We start from the raw sequence: 22,397 nt of genomic DNA, 5'->3' as shown, positions 1-22,397 counted from the left end.
GATTGTGTGCTTCTTCCTTTATTCTGGGGGCTCCGGAAAAGGTGGGATCATAACAGAGCAGGATCTGGGTCCACTGCCCCTTTTTTGCCTTTTTTTCTGACTCAAACCATTTTCACTCCCCTCATTGGAATGTAGTGTGAGGCCAGCTCACTAGGAAGCATCAGGCCCCAGAAGAGGCATTGTTGGCCATAAAGCCCAGCCAGCATCAGGGGAATCTGCTCAGAACCTCCCTGACAGCTGGAAGACCCAGGTCTTCCTGTTGCTATTCAGCAGGCTTCTGACTCATTTACCTGCCTGCCCTCACTGGGCACCAAAAAGCAGTTGAAAGTCAAAGAGAAACCTTTCTTTGTCACCTTTTTGCCTGGAAAAGATGAAGTGGACTTCCCTGTGGTATGCACTGGAACAGAAAATGTCTAAGGGACTGAACCAGAGTTCTTCTATGGTCACCCAACTCCTTCAGACACTCAGAGTGCCTTACTTACCCTGTCAGCCCTGAGCTGCCAAGAGACAGGGATGAATAAAATATGTCTCACCTGTCAGAGCCCTCTGCCGGGTGAAAAAGGACAAAGTCCACCAATTATGGTAACCTGATGCCTTTGTTAAGTGTCTTAAGAAAGCCCCAGTGTACACAAGTTGTTTGTTTTTCTCAGGATGATATTTCCAGGGTGGTGGCTGACTGAGGTTAAGATTGGCTACAGTATCTCCCAACCCAACTTGGGGAAGTGATAACTGGGTGAGAGAGTGGGCATCTGTGGGGCCCGTTTGGGCCCAGACAAGCTGAAACAAGGGACAGAACCAGGCCACATTCCAGCCAAGAAGCTGGCTCTAGAAGCGGCTGAGCCAAGGAATGGTGAAAGGAAGGAGAGGGCATATGCTATGAAATGCCAAGGAGGAATTGAGTGTAAGTGTCCTGCCAGAGCCCAGTCAAGGGTTTAAACTAGTTAAGACTCTAGGGAGTCCCCAACACCTCTTAAAAGATATCCTGAATATCTTTGTGGGTATGTGTATGTAATCATTTTTCTAGAGCTAGTTCACAGGTTTAATCAGATTATCAAAGTGGTCCATGAGCCCAACAGCTGAAAAGGTTACAATTTCCTATCCTGTGTGGACCCAAGCACGAGGCATGGGCCAAGCAGTCTCCTGCACAGGTTAATGCAAAGTCAGTTTCCCTCCAACTCTTCCCTCTCCTGCCAAATGCTAAGTCTTAGCATCCAGGAATGTCAGATCTAACGGAGCCCTCAAGGAGGATCTAGGCCACATCTAAAGGGATTTGCAAATGTGTATTCTGGGACATAGCCTCAGCATCTGCCCTGTGGGGAGATGGGTGCTGCAAGCTCTTGGTTCTGTCCAGCACTTCTCTAAAGCAGCCTGGATTTTTATCTATTGTGTATGTATTGGTATTGTATATAAGATATTTTTTCAAAGTGGACTTTGCTGCCAAAAAAATAGTTTAGAAATCATAGTTCTAGTCTAGCCCCCTCATTTTATACATTGAGACACTAAGGCAGAGTAAAAGGGAAGGGATTTGCCTAAGGACACAGAACAAGTTAACAGCTTGGTGTAGAACGAGTTTCTTGTAATATCAGCATCACCTGGGTACTTGTTAGACATGCAAATTATTGAACCCCACTCCTGGCCTGGATCAGAAATGTTGAGGACGGCCAGCAATCTGGTTTAACGAGCCCTTCACATGATTCTGATGCACACTAAAGTTTGAGATGCTCTGGTATAGAGGAAAAAGCTACCCAAAGACCTAGATTCCAGGCAAGCTCCACCACTTAATGAGAACAGCCTTGGGCAAATCATGTCACAGTTTCTTGATCTGTAGAAGGAGGATATTTGCCTCATGGGCTTGTAAGGATCAAATAAGATAATAGATGTGCAATTGCTTTCTAAAGCTTTTCATGCTTTGTATGTGTGAGTGGTGTGGATTCATGCCAGGGTTCACAGGCCTTGAACTCAGGACTTGGGTCTCCATATAACCTAGGACAAAGACCTCTCCCCTGGCCCTCAAAGACTGACCTAAAGATGAGAAGTAGGCTATCAGAGCCATTTTTAGTCCAGGTCCAGGGAGAGTAAGAACCAAGCATTATTGTTGGCTGGAGTCCTCCTGAAACCTGGGATTTGTGAAGCCAGGTCCCTGGGAAGGGCTGCTTTAGATGGCGGGGGCTGGGGGTAGGAAGTGAGGGAGGGGGGCATAGGGGAGGACAGGCCAGGAAGCAACCTTAGCCCAGTGCCCTTGCACCTTTTCCTTCTGACTAGAGGCCAGAGACTGATTAGAAAGTCTTTGAACTGCACACATTTAACCGAGGAGCAGGGTTCAGGGTCAAGGGAAGGGAGCACTGATTATATTGCTATTCAACAACAATAATGAGAGTCACCTGATAAATGGAATATAAGTGGAATGGAATATTTATAAATGGAATATTTCCTGCCTTATCAATAAACAAAGGATGTCACAGTCATCAACGATTGCAGCCCTCCAACGTGAGCTGGTGAGTCCTGAGGAAACTCAGGGCTGAAAAGAATACCTGACATCTAGCAGCCATCAGACTGCAGCCACTCCCTGTGGTGAGCCCTGAGGAAACTCAGGATGTGAAAATACAGGATACTGGCCCCAGATGGTTGAGGTGCATATCAAAGGAATGATTTCAGTGAGCCCAGACTCTTGCATCTTCCCATACACAGAAAAGCGCTAAATTCCTTAACTTGAGCTATCTGGTTTTCTTTAATTAACAGTAATCTTTTGATGTTCCTGACTACCTGCCCTTCTTTGCAAACTCCTCTATATCCGGGCTCCTCCCCTTGCCTCCTCGGAGCAGTTTCTCAGAGCTATCTGAAACGCTGTCTCCCCAGGCTTCAGTCCTCATTTTGCCCCAGATAAAACTTAACTTGCAACTCTCAGGTTGTGTATTTTTTTAAAGTCAACACACCCCTTCTGATAGGAGTTAATTTCCTTAGTAATGAAGAATATGGTTCCTGCCCCTAAGGAGTTTCATGTTTTGTATGGGATCTGCATGCCAACATGATTGTAACAGAGTGGCAAGTGCTAAAATAGACGTATTGTTCAAGATGCCTGCAAGGCCCCCGGGGGAAAGGACTAACAATGTCTGGACAAGGAGGTGGGACAGCTTAATAAGGAGGTGACTTTACTAGTCAAAAGAGTAGAAGGAAGGTAAAAGTCTGGAGGGTTATAAGAAAGACCATGGCATGTTGGGGCACCAGTGAGGGGTCCAGAATAATTGGAATATGGGTTAAGCGAAGAACATGGGAGGTCCTGAGGCCAGAGAGGTTAAGCTAGAGAGGGATATTGTCAGACTAATTGATTTTCTGCCTGTGATTAGGGAGAAGCATTGGACATTGAATTGTCCCTTCTTAGAATTCTAATTATTCTTATCACTTCCCCTAACCTCACACTGTCACTGCCCTCTAAGAAAGGGAATTCATTTATTTTCTAAGCATGTTTCATTCCCTCACTGCAGTGCAAGTTCCAGAAGACAGGAACTGTTTCCTCCTCTTCAGTCTCTCCCTAGTCCAGTATAGGCCAAGCTCCTATTTGGTACTCAGTAAGAATTTGTTGTATGTATGTCTGAGAAATGTGAGAGGAGACAGCAGGAGTAAACAGACAGAAGAGGAAAAGGATGGGGAGAGATGAGCACACTTAGTCCCAAGAAGGATGATAAAAGAAAAAAAGATTCACGAATACTAGCCCCTTCTGAAGTCTCCTAGCCTGGGGTCCCCTGCAGCCACTGTGTCCACCTCTGCCTTTAGAATGAGACTGACCTGTTGTGTCGGGGAGGGGAGGAGGAGTGCAGGGGTAAGGATGAGGCTTCAGAGAGACCTAAGGGAAGAGCAGATACCACTGTGATAAAGGGCTCACTGGCCTGAGAGCAATGAGGCCTGGGGTTCCAGTCCTGGCTTTGCCATTAACTCCCTGTTAAGCCTTGGTTGAATCTCTTCAGTTCTTGGAGCCTCAGTTCTCATACCTATAACTTGATTGAGTCCATGCAACTGAGCACTCCCCATGTGACTTCTCTGTGAACTGTAGGGTGCCAGGCTGCTTCTAGCTCTGATATTCTGGCTATGGCTCGGCAGATGATGTCTCTGTGGACCTGAGGCTATTCAGGGGGGAAACAGTAGGCTTTTACAGAAATAAACCTGAGCCCTGAGCCCTCCACCAGTTTCTGACCCACCAGTGAAGGCCTGGTCCAGCCCAGCCCTGCGGGAAACACCGACTGATTAGCACTTATAGATGTGTTAGTATACAAAAATTAGAGGGCATATGTTTACTGTGATGAAATTCAGATGAACTCATTTGGGGAGATCCCTCCCATTATAGCTTATCTCAAGATGCAAATCCCAAGGACAGAAGTCTAATTTTTTAGGAGCTGAGTGTGTGTATTTACATGTGTGGTATGGCTTTTGTTGGTGACATTCTTAAAGAAACAGAGCCCTTAGTGGTTAGTAAACAAAACATTTATGCAGTAATTAAGTGTGGTTACAGTTCATTGTTGTCAATGACAGCATTTTCCATCATGATGATAGGTGAAACAAATTAAAACCTCATGAAGTAGTCGTAGCACATTCATGCCAGTAAGAACATACTGCAAAGCATTGCACATGCATTAGAGGGGCAGACAAAACTGGGGACACGATATATTTTCACTCACCTCAGGTTAGCTTTGTGTGTTTTGTCGTTGAGACTTACATAATGTTTGGGTCAAACAAAAAACCCAAAGAGATTTTATAAAAGTTTATAGCCATTATACAGTATCATTTAACCCCACAAATGGATAAAGCAAACTACTATAGCTCAGTGATACACAAACCAGGACTAAAATTAGTCAATCTGCCTATGTATATAGCTAGCTACACTATGATAGATATGGAATATGCTGAGTCTTTTGGCATCAGCTATTTAGATAAGCAGGTTCCCAAAATATACTAGTTTGGTTTCCAATGAGAACTAAGTGTAGTGCCTTTTCAGTTGAAGATTATGCACATCTCAGTGTCAGACCTGAGGAGAAGCAAACTAGGGGAAGGCAGAGAAGGGTTGGGAGGACACCTGAGCAGGGCTCTTTGGACAGCTTGACATTACTTTCCCTGTGCAGTTCCAGACGTAGTTCACAGAGTTAAAGTGTATTGAAATTGTTGGCCCTCAAAAAGGGTGTTTATACAAAGTCCCATACTTAAAGCATAGATAGAACAGTAACTGAGCGCCTCTCAAAATGAACTCTTCTATATTAGAAAAAAACCCAGTGCCAAAGGTTAATGGATATCAGTGTTTGAATTACTGTATAAAGATAATTTATTCTAAAATAGAAAAAAATGGATTTAGAAGTATTCTCCTGGAAACTAGCAGAAAGAGAGAGAGAGAGAGAGAGGATATATAGATGATATAGATATAGATATATAGATGTATATTTCATTACATAGAAGAAAAGTTTTATATACCATTTCCATAAAGCATCTGTCATCCTCCCATTTCTTGCACCTTAAGAGAGAATGCAATGGCTATATGTTACCTTTGAAAAAGCTCACTTTCCTTTGAGTTGTTTTACAGAAATGGTGCCCTGGATTGACCATGCCACTCCAGAGTCACACTTCTTCAGATCAAAATAAAAATAACAACAACAAAATCACAAAAAGAAAAAAAATTCACAAAATCTACAAAATATAAGGCCTGAATAAGCACAGACTTGCTATGAGTTCAGAAACTCAGTGAAAGAATTAAAATTACAAAGCACCTCTTCAAAATATACTTCTTGAAAACCACACAAAACACTGTGTAGTAACCCCTGCTTAGTGCTTGGAGGTAAGCATCCTGAAGGACACACACTTAGCCCTAAGAAGGAAGCTTGATTTTATTATCAAGGGAGCCAAAGGGGTTCCAGGCTTTCTTTGTATTTACTGTTTTATAATTGCAGACAAAATGGAAGTCAAGAAGTGTGCAGACCTCAATGCATTCATAATTGTACAGCTCCATTTATATATATTTTTTTAAATATTTATTTATTTATTTTGGCTACACCAGGTCTTAGTTGCAGCACACAGGATCTTCATTGTGGCATGCGGGATCTTTAGTTGCAGTACATGGACTTCTTAGTTGTGGCATGCAGATTCATTTGTGGCATGCGGACTTCTTAGTTGTGGCATGTGAACTCTTAGTTGTGGCATGCATGGGGGATCTAGTTCCCTGACCAGGGATTGAACCCAGGCTCCCTGCATTGGGAGCGTGGAGTCTTACCCCCTGGACCACCAGGGGAGTTCCCAGCTTGATTTGTAGATTCTTGCAGATGAACCACTAACACTGACACTTTTTTACACAAAGTCTCTTTTGCAAGGATATATTAAACTTAACAAGCTAAAGAGAAACTTATGCAATATAATGCTTGAAACTGTATGCACAATAGCTGTTGGACATAGTAATAAAGAGGCCTTGAAAAATTGTCTTTGTCTATAAACTGCTGCCCTTTGGAAATAAAAGCTCTCTCATGACCCCTGGGCTACTCCCTTGTGACACACAGTGCCACAAACATCATAGTGAAAAGTCAATACCAAACCTAGTTTAAGATGAGTTTTGTACATTTGCTTCTATACAATCAGGAAAAAAAGAGATACAATTTGTATCAACAGAAGGTCATTTCTGGTTATTTGAGGCATTGCTCTTAGCCGCTTTGATTCATACACATTTTATGAGAAGAATGACAATTGTTTTTGGAAATAAGAAATACATACGCTGCCCTAAAAATATTTCCTGTATTGGGAGGAGCTTACAATTTTTTTGAGTACTAAACATGAACATGTTCCAGATGAATTGCAGCTGACAAGATTAATCTTGTGCTTCCCTGTACGTTGTGCAGCTAGTGGATACAGTGGTGTCATTGATGGTTTTGGTAGGAAGATGAACTAACTGGCACAAAGGCAGTAGAGTCATCTAAGATTGTCAAATACCCTGATTTAGACATGGGACAGATTTAGAAGGTCCAAGAAGCTGAAGGTATAAAATGGTGTTTGTGTGAAATAGCAAGCACATCACTCTCTATGGACCTACCTGACAGAAAATAATTTTACATCTCAGTATGCTGAGGGATAGAAAGATCAGAGGGTAGGAGATGAATGTGAACTGTGGTTAACTGAAGAGAAACACTGAGATGAAGTTTTGATCAACTAGGACAGAGACACAAAGCCAGAAAGCAGCATGCAAGCCATTATCAAACCACCAGAAACAACCCTGACTACAGTCTCACATTCGGAGTGTTTCACAGTAAGAAACATTTATAGGCAGTGTCACACCTTCTCATGAAGAAACAAAAGGCCAAGACCAGGCCTTCTCAACTTTCATGAAAAAACGACCATAGAAATTAGCAAGTTCCAGCTCAAGAAATACTGAGCTGGTCATGGTTCAAAATGTTGCAATATACAATGGATTCAAAAAGGGGTTCATTTAGTGCAGCTGTTAAAAAACCAAAAACAATAAACGCCTCTTCTAGAGGCATTTAGCTACAAAGGTTCCCACCCTGAGCAAGATACAAGTTGCGCAAATGGTGCCCTCAACACAAAGTCCTGCCTTCTTTAGTAATGCATTTAAGAATTACCTAAGGTCAAGCGCACACTCTTTGTGTGCATTTGAAGTGTGTAACTGAGCCAGCTATTAGCAAAGATGTAGCATCCCCTTTTGGAAGCTGCCTTTTTCCCACCTAGAAAATCCCCTAATTTTGTTTCCTAAAGAAATTCTGCTCCACCAATGATCAACCTTATTGCCCAAAGGGTGGATGGAAGGACAAAGTGGATTACATGGCTGTGCATTACATTTCATCCTGTAGTGTTGAATACTGCATAGGTCAGAAGTCCAAAGAGCATCCATTAGACCCTCCTTGAATGCAGCTTTTGTGTCCATCATTTAATGCCAAATGAGTTTGGCCATCTCTCCTGGGATTAAGGGAAGCGGATTCTGGTAGGAAATCCCTTGGTCCTGGTCAAACTCTTCTGTGCTTGTCTAGCACACGCATCTACTATGCTTGGAACTTGAGCTTATCCATCAGCTCCTCTGCAGAAGAAGGCTGCAATCTGATCCCTAATTTACTGAGGTGAAGAGACTGAAAAGCTAAGAACTGTCAATAAATGTTGACAAGTAAAATGTGCAAAGGAAATAGAGCCAGTTTGCTCTGGTGCCTAAGAAAGCAATGTTCAAATATTAGGATGTAGTTTCACTTTCAAAACTAGTTGAAACTATGAAATGTGACATAAAATCAAGTCTGATTTGTGATCTACACAGCTGTAGACGAAGGGCTGTGCAGAGCCTGTCTTTTTATCATCACTATATAAAAGGTTATATAGAGATATACACACACACCTCTCAAACAAATACATACAGTCATACATGCAATATAATTGCTAACAATAAGTTTGAAATATAGCTCTAGAAGCTTCGATGTGACCCTATAGCTCGGTTAATAAAGGTATTGAATGGTCAGATATCCATGCAATAAAGTATGCATTTACTTTTAAATACCTTTAAATATTCCTATTAAAAATCCTAAAAGGTTAATTCAACATATGGATTGATCCTGATGCTCTTGCTCTCTAAAATTAGATATATCATCGATACTTTGTAATATAGAATGTGTGACTAAGAAAACAGTTGGTAACGGAATCCCTTGGAGTTTCTTGCATTTGGACCTTTCCCCTGGGTTTTGTCCTCCATTACCTGCATGGTGCAGTGTAAAAGGGCATAGGACTTGGAGTCAGAGGACTTGGGTGTGAGTCTTTACTTGGTCACTTGCTAGCAGTGTGACCTCGGCAAGTCACCTAATCTCACTGAGCTTCAGTTTCCTTGTCTAGAAAGCAAGACTTTAGTAAGACTTACCTCACAGGGTTGTTATGCACATCAATGACATAAACACTCTGTAACTTGTAAAGTGTAACACAAAATTATTAGTTACTATTATCATAGTATTAGTGCATTATTGGTATTCATATTTATATTTGTAAAATGAAATAAGTCCTATGTCATGTCAACGTGCAGCCCTAAGCTTAGAAACAATCAAGGCTGCTAGTTGCTGGGCATCTGCTGTGTGGGGATTCTTCTCCATCACTGCAAGGACGATGTTTGAAGGGAAAATATTGCAGAGGTTCTTGTAGGTCTGATACTGGTGCTCTGGGATCATATGCTCCCTGGAATCATTGCACATTCCAACCCAAGGATTCATCCAAAGCTGCTCCATCTTTTCAGGCACGCTCCGTACCATGACTGGCTCATAGCATGGTTGCATGAGGCTGTTACTCAAGGGATAGGAGTGGTAGCCATAGGAGTCAGTTGCACAGGGCAGTGGGTCCCAGCTGGCATGTTGTTCCCGGCACAGAGGAGGGCGTCTTTGCCTCATGGGGTTGCTCTCATACAGACGGGAATCAGAAATGCTGTCCATCCGAGTCATCACCAGGGCACGTCCTGGCTGGGGAGTTGCCCCAGGATGGATATTGGGAGGCATGGGATAGTCTCCAGGACAGCTGGAGTGTGCTCCAGTTGTCGGGTGCTGGGCATGCAGAACTAAGTGGGGGACTGATTGCTTGTTGGGGGCTTGCTTAGAGTCCTCTGGGCCATAGCTCTGCACTCGCGTTAAGGCTTCATGGTAACCATGAGGAAAAGGCTGAAGATGGTTCTGAGATGCTGAGCGATGCAGCTTCAAACTACCTTCAGGATGAGTATCAGCTACAGCCAAATACAGGTTGTTGTAAGAGGAATAGCTGTCGTTCCTGCTATGGCTCATACGATTGTCAGGACAGAGGTTGGGATTCCGGGCATACAACCCCCGGTCTGTTTCAGCCATGTAGTACTCTCTATTATGCATGCTGTTGATGTTCAATTTGGAGAAGTCACCTAACATTGAATAGTAGCCGTGGTCACCCAAGGACTCAAACTTTGGGTATTGCTCAGCGTAGCTAATAGGGGTCCCATGGCTATTGGTAACCAGGATCGGGGGGTACTGCATGCTGGTCATGTGCTCCAGTGAGGACTTCTGGTGGGAGAAATGAGAGGATCCTGGCACTGGGCTGCTGGCTGAACGGGTGTTGAGTGCACCCACTGCATGGCTTTTGGCAGGTGGGATTGTGGGGACACTTAGAGCAGTCACAAGTGAGGGGACAGAGCTGGCCTCAGGCTTACGGGCAATGGACAGCCATTCCTCAGGCTCCACAGCCACGGAACGGATACTGGGATCCGATTGGCGCTTGGGGGCCACACGTTTGACTTCTGAGGTTATGTCACCTTTGGTACTAGACAGCCCTGTGCCACACTTGGCCAGGGTGCCTTCACTCATGGTTTTCACTGTGGACAGTTTGGCACTGATGCGGAGCTCATCAGCCACCGAACGCTGCGGTTGGTTGGCCCGCTCCGGATGGTAGTATTTGCACTTGTGGCCGTAGGTGCATTTTTTGCCTGAAAAATAATGCCTTGTGGTAAGACTCTCTCTCAGAGTAGTGCAACTCTCTGTGCCAGAAGCTGTCGTAACAATCTGGTCACTCAGGTTAGAGTTTTACTGTTTGGGGTTAAGGCAGAAAATTAACTGTTCATAAAGATGGGAGACACAACACCATGGTGGCATCACACACTGTGAGGGGAGAGAGAAGTGGAAACCTGGGGAGGAAACTGCAATGTGAAAGCTAAGAGTTGAGCCATTGAACAGCCTTCATTTTCCTGTAATTCACAACTTTGCCTAGGTATAACCCACATGCTGAGGCAGTGTAGGGCAGCAGCAGGCAGGGTGGTTCAGTGCAAAGAGCACCGGCTTGGAGGCCGGTCAGACCTGAGTTTGAATTCCAGCTATGTCACTTACTAGCCCCGTGACCTTGGTAAGCGATTTTACTTTCTGTGCCTCATTTTCCTATTCTGTAAACAAGGTTAATAATAATGCCTTTATTATAGGGTCATTGTGAGGATTAAATGAAAATAATGAACATGAAATACTCTATGATATGAGTAAATGATAGTTGAGAACAAACACCTAGTCATCCTATAAATAAATGACTCTCCAAAAATAGTGAACATTCAAAGTAGCCTCAGACCAGGCATCCCATGTCATATTATTAGGCTCACAAACTTTGTATCCTAGGGACTTGGGTAAGATCATGAAAGCACTCTAGAAAACTATATTTTAAAAAGGAAATGAAAATAAAGTTTGAAAGCAAACTGGAAAGTACAGATTGGAAGAAAAGGGTATTATTAGTTGACAGAGTGTGCAGTCACCTGCCTGAAAGACATGTCCTTCTTCAGACCAAACCCAATTTGGCATTGCCCTTTCTGATTCCATAGGCCAAGTGGGTTTCTGCACTTCCCTACACCCAGCAACACTGCTCAGGACAGAGGCAGCTAGAACACATGCATCATTTTAACTAGTGACAATTATTCTTTCCTTCAATCCTAGTTACCTTTTCCTCATGTAATTTCTAAGATGTTTCTTTAAATGCCTAGCTGATAATACACGAAGACACAGACTTTAACTCAGAAAGTGGACAAGCCAGGATTTTCCCTTTGGAAGGGAAACCTTGAAGAGAAAAGTATTCACAGAGTTCTCATGTTTCTCTCAGTACAGAACTTGGTTCTGCACATAGGTACTCACCATAAGGGCATGGTTGCTTCTTGTGTTCGGGGACAACGGGTCTCTTTCTTAAGAAGTTTTCAAGGCTTGGGCCATGGCGTCCTAAAGGATCATCTGGAGGCATAAATCTGAAAGCAAGCAAGCAAGAGGCAAACGTCTTCCATTCTGTCTCCACTATCCCTTATCAGGAGTTCAGACCATCACTACCTCTTGCCTACACTGTTGTCACAGCCTTCTAACGGCCCTTCCTGCCTCAAGTCTATCTTCTGCTAAGCCAGCAGTTCTTCCCTCTGTTTCCACTTTAACACAAAAAAGGAATGATTTTTCCCATGCATCATTCTTCTGTGGATTATAAGTTCTAGCCATACTGGCATGCCTGCTGGTTCCCCCAACATGCAATCCACTTTCACATCTTTATAGCTTTATTCATGATGTCTTCTTTACCTGAAATGCCCAGCAGCCCTCTTTTCTCTGCAGTAAACTTCATCTCAAATGTTATCTCCTCTGTGAGGCTTTTTCCTATCATTTCACATAGACAAAGTAATTTAAAAAAATTCTAACCATAGCACATATCATGACACATTGTGGGAATCTTTCTCTTCTCCAGTACACTTTGAGCCTCTTAAGGGTGAGTCCTGTTACTCATTCAGCCTTTTATCCCCATGGTGACCAGCATAATGCACTGTACACAGTAAGTGTCCAGCAAATGTTTATTGAAATGAAATGAAATCTATCCCTAGTAGTAACTTGGATTTAGGCTATTCAGAGCCTACAGGAAAGAAACATACTTGTCATTCACAAAAGAATACATCAGCAACCGCTCCTCTATAAACTTCTTCCATTCTGGCTTTTCAATTTGAAGGTCTCGGTAGTTATCATTGGATACAATGATGCCATCAGAATCAAAAGCCAGTTTGACTATGAACCGGTCATCATAGCAAACAACTCTCCTGCCCTGGACCCTTCTGGATGGTGTGAAGACAAGAATCTTTTCCTTCTCCAGTTTACGTAGGATATCTTGATCTGTTGAAATACGGATTATATGTCAGAGGGTAGAAATAACCTTTGGAAATCAACAGCATTATCCCCATATTACAAATACAAAAGTTGGTACTAGATTAATATATTATTTGCCTGTAGAGAGAAAGTGGCCTCTATTCCTGGCTATGGCACCAATTTGGATTGTGACCTTAGGCAAGTTACCTTCCCCTTTGCATTCCAGTTTTCTTTCTGATAAAATGAAGGAAATAGATTCAATGACATCTAAGTTTTTAAAACCTACCATGAACAGTGAGAAATAACACTGATATCCTAGCATTCTTGAGGCTTGTTTTGCCCTTTGGCTGAAGCACCAGCTTTTGGTTGCTGAAGAAACCAGGGCAGTATGCTGAGGATGTATCTGCCAGAAGGAGAATAAAGCATCCCTCCTAGGGACAACATTTTTGCCTTCTGTCTGAGGGAAAGCCATGACTAAGGAAAAACATTAAGCGGTAGCACGTGAGTACTGACCCCCTTTCCTTTTAGCTTCTTAATTACTGAGGAAAGAAGCCAGGATCCACTCTCAGACTGAGGCTGGAAGCCTGTTCAGCAGCTGGCAGATAGCTCCATGACACAGTTCTGACAGCCATTCACTGAACCTTCTCATTTTGCACAACAGGCAAGAGCTGATACTCAGAGGACTGGGGTATTTATGCTCTCAAATGCTGTAAAGAGCTAGCTTCATATACTACTACAAGTGAATGTAGTGATCCTCCTGCCAATAGGGCCACATCATGACTTTTGTGGACTTTAGGCACTTTTGCCTTCATGGGTCCCTTCTTCCATTAAAGAAATATTAAAAATTATACTTTACAACTGGGTAGTATAAAAACAAATAATCCAGTTAGGTACATTATTATATATTCATTGTTATATTCAATTTTCCCCTCTGATGTTAAAAAAATAATAAAATTAAAACTTTTACATGGGACCCTAAAAGTATCTATCATAGGCCCTAGGCACTGAGCCTCCTGTGCCTCATGGATAAGTTCGCTCTGAATGCCATGGGACTTTTCTCTTTTTCTATTCTACCCCCTAATCTGCAAATCCCACAGTCACTTATCTGGTACAGAATAAGATCCATTGTCTACCATGGTTTCTTTAGTATTTTGGAAAACTCAGATTCATCCCCCTTTAGTCTGAAGTCTGTGGTCAAATAGAAAAAAACACTCCTTTTTTTCAACTGTGTGCTTTATTCTTTGCTTGAAATTGAAGTCTCTATTTAACTGCTGTATGCCACAGCAAAATGGTTTATTTGGATCAGGAAAAATATGCTTTAAAATATACTTAATAAAAACATTTTAAGTATACTTAATAAATTTAGAAAAGTAATTATCTAATTTGGGAGCATCAAGCTCTCCCCAAACTATCTTGCCAGCTTTGCCTCTGGATGAGAAGAAATGTCTTATATGAAATGGTACCTGTAATTGGTGCATCAGGGCGGGATTGCTCCTTTCTCCACGCAGGCACAAATACAGTAATGTCTTTATGGCCTTTATCTAGAAACCATTCCACAGCAAGTTGTATTCCTCTGCAGGAGAACTCTTCTTTATTCCCATGGCTTCAGGAAGATAGAGAATGAGAGTAGAGAAGATTGACAACAGGTAGCAAAGAAATACTCGGAACAGGCTTTTTCTTAGCACCAAGGCATTAACGACAGACATATTGTTTCTTGAGGATGGCAAAAATGTATTTTTTAAAAAAACAAATTCTTTTTTATTCCATCATTACAAATATTGCCGTTATTATTACACATGCATTCAAGGCCACAGGTAACACCTCCCAACTTATAGCAGCCTTAGTGACTATTTCCTATCATTATTTCCATTTTCTCTCATCTCTTTCTGTTTCTATTACCACTTTCTTTTCAAAGATTCAGATATTTATCAGATGAAAAAAGAAGAGGTGTCACCAGAGGTTTAGATAAAGTTTATATTGAGGATTAATTGGAGATGAATTTTAAGCACATATAGTAAGCTTAAAAAACAACTGATAGCAAAAAAGGCACACATAAATGCTGACTGAAAAGTTATCACATTTAATTAAATATGATGTGCCAACAAAAGTCACAGTCTTGAAAATTTTAAGATGTGGGAAATGCTCACAGTGTAATGCTAAAAGAGAAAAGAAAGGATTTGGACTACATGTAATGTAATCTAAATTTTATAGAAGAAAGTATATGTACAGTATTCTTTCCTTATTGTGGCTTCACTGTGTGCAGTTCCACTTACCCACGGTCAACTGCAGTCCAAAAATATTAAATGGAAAACTCCAGAAATAAATAATTCATAAGTTTTAAATTGTGCACCATTCTGAGTGATGAAATCTGGTGCCATCCCATTCCATCCCACCCCAGGAGGTGAATCATCCCTTTGTCCAGCATATCCCATCTCTTGAGTCACTTAGCAGCATCTCTGTTATCAGGTTGGCTGTTGCAGTATCATAGTGCTTGTGTTCAAGTAACTCTTATTTTACTTAATAATGGCTCCAAAGTGCAAGAGTAGTGGTACTCGCAATTTGGATATACTGAAGAGAGGCCATAAAATGCTTCCCTTAAGTGGAAAAGTGAAAGTTCTTGACTTAAGGAAAGAAAAAAAATCATATGCTGAGGTTGCTAAGGTCTACTGTAAGAACGAATCTTCTATCCATGAAACTGTGAAGAAAGAAAAAGAAATTCATGCTAGTTTTGCTGTTGCACCTCAAACTGCAAAAGTTAAGATGGAAAAGACACCGAATTTGTACAGTGATATTTAAGAGAGAGACAAACTCATACAACTTTATTACAATATACTGTTATAATTGTTCTTTTATTATTAGTTGTTGTTAATCTCTTACTGTGCCTAATTCATAAATTAAACTTTATCATAGTTATGTATGTATAGGAAAAAGCAGAGTATATACCAAACAGGGTTTGGTATTATCCCTAGTGTCAGACATCCCCTGGGGTTCTTGGTACGTAATCCCCGTGGATAACAGGGGACTACTGTAAAAAGTTAGAAAAACTATTTTAGCAGGGAAGAGCCAATTTTGACTCCATGCTGGATCTGTTTCTTTGACCTTAGCATTTGCTTTTGGTTGCTTTTGTTATTATAGCCATACATATCGGCCTGCCTCAGGGAACCCTACCCACCTGTGAATGGCTGCAAGAAAAAAGAAATTAACACATCCCTTCCCCAAGGCTGGCCATTCCAGGAGATGTTTTTCAAGACTGATGGCCCTTTTTACTTTACTTCCTCCCCACCTCTCCCTCTCTATTCTGACTTTTTACTTTACTTCCCTCTCTGATTCTATAAAAGAAACTGGCATCCAGACCCCAATAAGATGGGTTTTGGGGGGACCCTAGTCTGCCATCTTCTCAGTCTGCCGGCTTTCTGAATACAGTAGCTATTCCTTGTCTGAACACCTCGTCTCCCAATTTATTGGCCTGTTGTGCCGTGAGCAGAGCGATCTTGGACTCGGTAACAAATTTAGCTTAGCCAGCCAGGAGCCTTGCTGCTTGTGGCTAGGCGGCGCCAGTCAGGGAATACTGGGGCTAGGCCCTAGCAGCTGCGGGGACCATTTGTCCTGAGGGTGTTCCCTTCAAAATTCCCTGAAGCGGCACTGGCTACCCCAGCTCTTGGCAGTTGAAGCAAGGAACCGACAAACTTCTATAAATCCACAGACTCGATTTTGGAGAGTAAGTCGCTCTGCCGTGCACATTAGAACATATTTCCCCCTCAATTTGGGCTTTTCCTTTACAGGACAAACCAGTTTGTTTGACTGGGGTACCCTGTTGGAGAGGGGAATTGTTGTTGGACTCTACCTGATTTGGGGAACCGGTTTGGTGGGTTTGGTTTTGGTTTTGTTGATGTTGGAATTTGTGCTTTTTGTGTTGGAATATGTGTCTTTTGTGTTCTGGTGTTATAAAACTTATAAAAATGAGAAATACTCCATCTATCCCAAAGGAGAGCCCTTTGGGGCGTATATTAGATAAATGGGCAAAACATAGCTGTGAGCCTATGACTAAGAAAGATATGATATACTACTATAATAGGGTGCAGATCCAATATATGTTAGGAACAGAAGAACAATGGCCCCTGAATGGCTCACTCAATTATTATTTTTTTTATTTTTATTTTTTTGCAGTACGCGGGCCTCTCACTGTTGTGGCCTCTCTGGTTGCGGAGCACAGGCTCCGGACGCACAGGCTCAGTGGCCATGGCTCACGGGCCCAGCCGCTCCGCGGCATGTGGGATCTTCCCAGACCGGGGCACGAACCCGTGTCCCCTGCATCGGCAGGCGGACTCTCAACCACTGTGCCACCAGAGAAGCCCTCAATTATTATATGATACCGCAGTTAGAAGTGTTTTGCAAAAGAGCAGGGAAAAGAGACGAGATTCCATATGTAGAAGCATTTATGCTATTGCATCAGGAGGAAAAGGAGTCAGAGGGCTGTCACCTTATGGTGCAGCGGTCTGAAAGAAAACCTAAGGGGGAACCTATTCTACAAGGGGAAGAGGGAGAAAATGAGAGTGGGAATATGTTATTTCAAAACTTAAGCCTCCCTCTAGCCTATCCAGCTCCTCCAGCGGCCGAGCAAGCTGCCCCGGCAGTTGTTCCAACTGCACTTTGACCCATGCCGCCAACATATTCACCACCTCCTATTTACCTTACCCATGGGGATCAAATAGTAGTTTCTATGTTAACCTCTGGAGCACAGGAACCTGGTTTAGTATCACCATCTAAGACCCGACAGAGCACCCAATTTGGACCGGGAGCCGTTTCCGCAGCAGGGCAATTTCCCTTGCTCCGATATCCTCTAAGAGGCCCGGGGACTCCCTTGGACTTGAGGTGCCCGATTCTAACTTTCCCACAAGAGCCCCCAGGTAACATTGACAGTGAGGAATAAGTTGATTGACTTTCTAATAGATATGGTGTCACATATTCTGTGGTAAACACCATAGTGGCACAGAAAACATCTCAGTCTATCCTGGTCATGGGAGTTTCTGTAGAAGTACAAAACCATTTGTTCTTACAACCTCTAGAATGTCAGCTAGGGGACCTCACCCTACAGGGCCATGGATCCCGAATGAATATGGATCCCTCCTCCCCCTAGGTACAGGCCCTTTTGGCTATGCATTTCATGGCCCAGTCTGCCCCAGCCATCAGGTACAAAATTCAGAAAGCAACTGCTGGTCTTCAGACTCCAAAGAACGATTTGCTCCAATTGGCTTATTTGTTTTTCTACAATAGGTATATGGCCAAAAATGCTGAATGCATGGAGAGAAATATGCAAAAGGCCCAAATGATTGCAGTGGTTTTGTCTGCTCAGCGACCACCAACTGTGAGGCCGGCTTTTCCTGGACCACTAGGCCCATGGATACCCAGACAGGACCAATGTACCCTGTGTGGACAAAACGGGCACTGGAAGGAGAGTTGCGATCGATGTGCCCTTTGCAAACAGCCAGGGCATTGGAAGAAGGAATGCCCCAGACATCAGAGAGTGATGGGGGCCCCTCAGCCATTGACGGTTTCACAATCAGAAGACTGAGGGGGCCCGAGGCCAAAAGTGGCTCTGCCTAGAGATACCATCTACATAATAAATGTTGAGACTTGGGTGGTCATTGATGTGGCAGCCCTCCTGATAGAATTTTGCTTATAGATACGGGTGCAACCTTTTTGGTCTTAACCCAAAGTATTGGAAAACTTAGTAACCATAAAGAGTATGTAATGGGGGTGTCAGGGAAAAGGCAGGGGCACATTTTCCTGGAACCTCTTTTGTGCAACATCAATGGCCAGCTGTTTTTACATTCCTTTCTGTTTGTGCCTGATTGTCCCATCCCTTTAATGGGAAGAGGTTTATTAACTAAGTTAGGGGCCACTATATTTCTTGAGGGGCAAGGGAACCACCCTCACAAATTTCTTAAACCTAGGGAAGATCCTCAAAAATATTTGTACATAGATTACCAAAATAGGAGGCCACTGGTCTGACTAAATTAATCATAGCTGATATTCAGAGCCTGATTGGAATTTTGGAAGAGACCTTCTCCCCTAAGCTAAATGAGGAAAAGTAAAACTTCCCAACATAGGTAAATGGGTATGTTAGTCCTTCAATATCATTGAGGTAGCCACCCAATTCTTTGAAAAAAGAAAAACAAAACTGTCCTTGTTTTACAAATGTAGTCTTTACAAGACCAGGAGTGTGGCTCCAAAAATAATCCAAAGCGCACCAATCCTTTTACCACTCCCAAACCTTCCCTATTTATCTTAAGAGGCTTGTAAGTATTAAACAAAGGGGAAACAAAGTCATCCTAAGAGAAACTTGCCTGTATCTTTGAGATGCCAATGTGCTATCTGGTCTTCTCAGGAACCCTTATCTCTGCCATCGTTTTAAAATGCAAATTTTGAAAAAGAGGGTAAAGTAATTTAGAACTTGACTTGTTTTCCATAAATATTAGTAAAAAACGGTTTAGCCATCTAGACAAGCGAGCTTGATTTGTTCCATCTGCCAGAAACCCAATTTTAATCCAACCTCTTAAAAGATAGTTTCCTTACCCAGAGAAGGAAAAGAGGAAAGAAAATAGGCAGGCCCAACTATTGGTAGCCCTACAGGGGCAACCCCCATCCAGAGAAACCCTGACCCGTCCCAGCAGAAGCCAAGACGGATGTTGGGTCTGTAGAAAGCCTGGCTACTGGGCAGAGGGAATGCTCCCACAAGGGCAAGCCTCCTAAGATGCCTTGTCCAAAATGCCAAAAAAGTGGCCATTGAGGAGCCAACTTCCCTTTGGGCTAAAGGGCTCAGGGGCCAGGGGCAGCCCCTCAGATGACCCTGGATTGACGGGACCCTCCGCTCCAAATGGGCCCCCTGTTTAACGTCAGTATTACTGGATTGGAACCAAGGGCGAACCTGGATGTGGCAGGTAGGACCATATCTTTCTTATTGGATACAGGGGGCTCTTACTCTGTCCTAGTTTTCCTTCTCTGGACCCTTCTCCGACTCCTGTCAGGGTACAGGAGTCTCAGGTAAACTTACTACTAGGCCCTTTACTGTCCCTTTGTGTTGTTACTGGGAAGGATATACTCTCTCTCATTCCTTCCTGGTCATACCTGAATGCCCCCTCCCACTGTCCCCAGCAAGCTGGGAACCAGATTGCTACTTGGGGGAACCACCCCAGTAACACCCCTCCAGTTCTTAGTCTTAGAGACACAGCCCCCTCTGAGAACTGGCACACCAGCCTTAGATAAGTTGCCAGTAGACCCCCAGGTCTGGGCTGATAGAATCCCAGGGAGAGCTATAACCGCCTCCCCAGTGCTTATCACCTTAAAGGAGCCAACCTCTTTCCCCAATCAGAAACAATATCCAGGGCTTCCCTGGTGGCGCAGTGGTTGAGAGTCCGTCTCCCAATGTAGGGGACACGGGTTCGTTCCCTGGTCCGGGAGGATCCCACATGCCGCGGAGCGGCTGGGCCCTTGAGCCATGGGCGCTGAACCTGCGTGTCTGGAACCTCTGCTCCGCAACCAGAGAGGCCACAACAGTGAGAGGCCCACATACCGCAAAAAAAAAAAAAAAAAAAAAAAAAAAAGAAACAATATCCAATTTGCCCAGAAGCCCAAAGGGTACTGCAGCCTCTCATATCCAGATTTTTACAACACGGGCTACTTATTCCTTACAGTTCTCCTTGCAACATCCCTATCTTACCTGTTAAGAAGCCAAACGGAGAATACAGACTGGTCCAAGACTTAAGAGCTATCAATGAGGCAGTTGTCCCACTCCATCCAGTAGTCCCCAACCCATACAACTTGTTGGGGACCATCCCAGGCACAGCCTCCTGGTTTACTGTGTTAGACTTAAAGGATGCTTTCTTTTCCATACCTCTGGACCCCCAGTCCTACTACCTCTTTGCTTTTGAGTGGCATGAGGAAGGGAATAGAGGACAACAACTCACCTGGACAGTCCTACTTCAAGGGTTCTGAGACAGCCCTCACCTTATTGCCCAGGCCCTGGCCAAGGACCTCCAAGATCTATACCTGGAGGAAGGGACTATCATCCAGTATGTGGATGACCTTCTTATTTGCTCCCAAGACCATGAGAGAGCCTTAATTCATGCTACCCAGACCTTCAATTTTTTGGCCAAAAAAAGCTATAAAGTTTCTAAGTCTAAGGTCTAATTGGCACAGCAGGAAGTCAAATATCTGGGAGTAATCCTCTCCCCAGGGGAACGAAGTATCTCCCCAGATAGAATACAAGGGATTTAGATCTGCTGGAACCAACTATCTGAAAGCAGCTCTGAGCCTTTTTAGGCCTCATGGGGTATTACAGACTATGGATTCCTAATTACGGATTAAAAGCACAACCTCTTTATGAGACCTCGAAAGGAAAATCTGACTCTATACCTCTGCTCTTGGGCCCTAATCAAACCCAAGATTTCTAACAGCTAAAGACATTACTATCTCAGGCCCCATTCTTGGGAATCCCAAGAACTGATAGACCTTTCTAACTATTTGTGGCAGAAAATCAAGGGATGGCTTTAGGAATCTTAACTCAGGAACTTGGCCCTGTCTGGAGACCTGTAGGATATCTGTCAATGAGACTGGACCTGGTGGCCACTGGATGGCCCAACTGTCTTAGGGTAGTTGCTGCCTTGGCCTTATTAGTGGAAGAAGCCTCCCCTGACAGTATATACCTCCCATCAGGTTACCTCTCTCAGAAGAGAAAGGCCATTTCTTGCTCACAGATAGCAGGATCCTCAAATATCAAGCATTACTGTTGGAGAATCCAGACTTATGTGTCATGGTCTGTTCCTCTTTAAATCCAGCTACCCTGCTCCCCCTACCTGAAGAAGGTCTACCAGTTCACCAATGTGAAGATAATATATCATTCCTTGTTGCCCCGACCAGATCTAACTGATATTCCACTACAAAACCTGAGGAGGTTTGGTTTACTGATGGAAGTAATTTTGTTTCTGAAGGATGTAGAAGGGCAGGGTATGTGGTGGTCTCCTTGACACAGGTTATTGAGGCCCGGACTCTTCCCCCAGGGACCTCAGCCCAATTGGCAGAAATAATTGTTTTAACCCAAGCCTTAACCATGGCTGAAAATAAGGCCTTTAATATATATACTGACTCTAAATATGCTTTTTTGGTTCTGCATGCTCATGCTGTTATCTGGAAGTAATGTGGCTACTTGATGGTCCAAAACAACCCAGTTAAGTATGGACCTCAAATTCTCTCCCTCTTGGATGTAGTCCTCAAGCCTTTCCATGTACCAGTGATTCATTGCAGAAGTCACCAGAAGGGTGACGATGAAATAACAAAGAGAAATCGGCTAGCTGATCAGGCTGCCCGACAAACAGCCCTTCAGCCCTTTGTGATAGAGGGTTCCTTAGTTCCTTCCCTTAGTTCTCCCCCTTCCCTGTCTTACCTGCCTAAGGAAATCAAATGGGCCATAAATCATGGGTACCACCTTGACCCAGATGGATGGTACTGGAGAGAGGACTTAACTCACCTGCCCCAGTCACTCTAGTGGAAAATTATTAAATTTTTGCATGAGGCCTGTCACCTAGGGAGAGATGCCTCATACCAGATTGTTTCTTCTATCTTCTCTGGGAAGGGACTTTACGATGTAGTTAATAAGGTAACCTCATCATGCCCTATTTGTCTGACTAACAATCCTCAGGGAAATAAGCCACCCCCATTGGCCCTTCTAGCTCAGAGACACAGAACATATCCAGGGGAAGACTGGCAAATGGACTTTACAATGGTTCCTCCCTACTGAGGATATAA

General features: G+C 43.4%; 1 protein-coding gene across 1 annotated transcript in view; it reads right to left on the bottom strand.

Moving 5' to 3' along the window:
• Positions 1–9,017: 9,017 nt before the first annotated feature.
• ZC3H12B (zinc finger CCCH-type containing 12B) overlaps positions 9,018–22,397 on the bottom strand; it is a 38,986-nt gene continuing 25,606 nt past the window's right edge. The window contains exons 2-5 of the mRNA XM_032620248.1: positions 14,057–14,196; positions 12,386–12,620; positions 11,619–11,725; positions 9,018–10,438 (exon numbers count right to left, since the gene is read on the bottom strand). Coding sequence (XP_032476139.1) covers positions 9,018–10,438; positions 11,619–11,725; positions 12,386–12,620; positions 14,057–14,196 — 1,903 coding nt within the window. The remainder of the gene's footprint in view (positions 10,439–11,618; positions 11,726–12,385; positions 12,621–14,056; positions 14,197–22,397) is intronic.

This window comes from Phocoena sinus, chromosome X, assembly GCF_008692025.1.
Source record: "Phocoena sinus isolate mPhoSin1 chromosome X, mPhoSin1.pri, whole genome shotgun sequence".
Taxonomy (NCBI): Eukaryota; Metazoa; Chordata; class Mammalia; order Artiodactyla; family Phocoenidae; genus Phocoena; species Phocoena sinus.
This window is presented reverse-complemented; position numbering and strand designations above follow the sequence as displayed.